Raw genomic sequence first — 2,131 nt, forward strand, 5'->3', positions numbered from 1 at the left:
GGGAGGATCCCAAGACTGGGGCCAGCCTCTGCTATGTACTGGATCAGCCTGGGCTACATGAAACCCTGTCTCAAGCAAGATGAAACAACAAAAGTATAAAAAAAAAAAAAAAAAAAAAAAAAATCACTTGGCTTTGCCACCATCTTGGTAGCAGAAGCTCAGCGCCCCCCTCCCCCAGTGCTGCCTCATCCTGTCCTTTGCCCTCACCTAGAATTCAGACATCTTCGAACTCAAACATGAAGCCCTCCGATGTGCTTGTTTGACGTTTAACCCATCTGCCTGCTTATGTGTGGGTCTCTGGAGAGATGGTGTTCCCCTTTGCCTGATCTCACTAGCCCTTAGGTCGTCTGAGCACAGAAAGTGGATGACCTCGCATGCTTAGTAGTGACTTGGTAGATGATTGATGGTGGTGTGGTAGATGAATATATCCTCCTGCCTCAGCTCAGCCCCTGGCTTCCACCCTCCCAGCAGCTCACCTGTGCCCACCTGTCTTTGAAGGTCTCTGGAACTGGGGTTCTCCGGTGCCCTGAGCCAGCAGGCCGAGCTGATCTCACGGCAGCTCCAAGAGTTGCGGCGGCTGGAGGAGGAAGTCCGGTCCCTACGGGAGACCTCCCTGCAGCAGAAGATGAGGTTGGAGACTCAGGCCGTGGAGCTGGATGCTCTGGCAGTGGCAGAGAAGGCCGGGCAAGCTGAGGCCGAGGGCCTGCGCACCGCCTTGTCCGGAGCTGAAATGGTTCGGAAGAACCTGGAAGAGACGAAGCAGAAGGAGCTGGAGGAGATTCAGAATCTGCACCAAGAGCAGGTGAACACGGGGCTGAGAGGGTGCTTAGAAGCATTTCAGGGCGTGCCGTCCAGTAAATTGCAAGGAGCCTCAGGAGCAGAAGACCTGTGGGGGTGGGGGAAGCCCCCCAAAATACTTGGGTATTTTGGTTTCCCCCAGCTAGTAACCTCCGAAATCCTCAGAAGTAGTATTTTTCCGTATTCTGTGCCAAGTACTCTTCAGGAAACGTGGTGGAGGGAGGATTTGGGGTTGGGGTGGGGTGAGGCAGTGGTATGGGTCCTAGGGAACACTGGGAAAGGTAGATTTTTCAGTCAGGCTACCCAGTGCCTCTCTTTGCCGTTCTTTTTTTGTTTGTTTTGTTTTGTTTTTCGAGACAGGGTTTCTCTGTATAGCCCTGGCTGTCCTGGGACTCACTTTGTAGACCAGGCTGGCCTCCAACTCAGAAATCCGCCTGCCTCTGCCTTCCGAGTGCTGGGATTAAAGGCGTGCGCCACCACACTCAGCCTTCTTTGCAGTCCTTGAGGTAGGAGCTGGCTGGGGATTCAAGTTGCCTGAGTCTTTGCTCTTGTGAATGGCGCTGACAGCCTGCATGGGACACACTTATGCAGCTATAGCCAGCTGCAACTGGGAAAGTACTGAAGCATAGTCTAGGGACAGAGAGGGCCACCCTGGGGTGGTGGAGCACTCAGGAGTGGAGGCTTTAAAGATGCCTATCTTCTTTGTAACATTGTAGCAGGGACAGCCTTGCTGCCCGTTTATTACCGGTAGGAAGGCTCTCTGAATCTGTCCCTTGACTAAGCAAGAGCCCTGCTCTGATGTTCGATAACCTATGTTAGTGGTACCATGTTCAGAAGTTGGCTCTAGACAGTCATTGTGAGTGAGATGGACTGCTGGAATGTCAAAAGATGCTGGAGAGATGGCTCAACAGTTAAGAGCACTGGCTGCACTTCCAGAGGTCCTGAGCTCAATTCCCAGCAACCGCATGGTGGCTCACAGCCATCTGTAATGGGATCCGATGCCCGTTTCTAAAGACAGCTACAGTGTACTCATATACATAAAATTAATAATTCTTAAAAAAATAATAATAAAAGCCGGGCGTGGTGGCGCACGCCTTTAATCCCAGCACTTGGGAGGCAGAGGCAGGCGGATTTCTGAGTTTGAAGTTAGCCTGGTCTACAGAGTGAGTTCCAGAACAGTCAGAGCTATACAGAGAAACCCTAACTTGAAAAACCAAAAAAAAAAAAAAAAAAAAAAAAATAATAAAGACAAATAGCCATTGGCAGGCTCTAAGTACCTGAGGTGTAGCTCAGAGGCAGAGTGCCTGCCTGCTCTCTGCGCAAGGCTACAGGT

General features: G+C 51.2%; 1 protein-coding gene across 3 annotated transcripts in view; it reads left to right on the forward strand.

The window, feature by feature from the left end:
• The window catches only part of Cchcr1 (coiled-coil alpha-helical rod protein 1), a 14,945-nt gene that overhangs the window by 3,426 nt on the left and 9,388 nt on the right, over window positions 1–2,131 (forward strand). For all 3 annotated transcript variants that reach the window (XM_029531638.1, XM_029531636.1, XM_029531637.1), the window contains exon 4: window positions 499–802. In XM_029531638.1, coding sequence (XP_029387498.1) covers window positions 499–802 — 304 coding nt within the window. The remainder of the gene's footprint in view (window positions 1–498; window positions 803–2,131) is intronic.

The sequence above is a fragment of the Mus pahari genome, chromosome 18 (assembly GCF_900095145.1).
Source record: "Mus pahari chromosome 18, PAHARI_EIJ_v1.1, whole genome shotgun sequence".
NCBI lineage: Eukaryota > Metazoa > Chordata > Mammalia > Rodentia > Muridae > Mus > Mus pahari.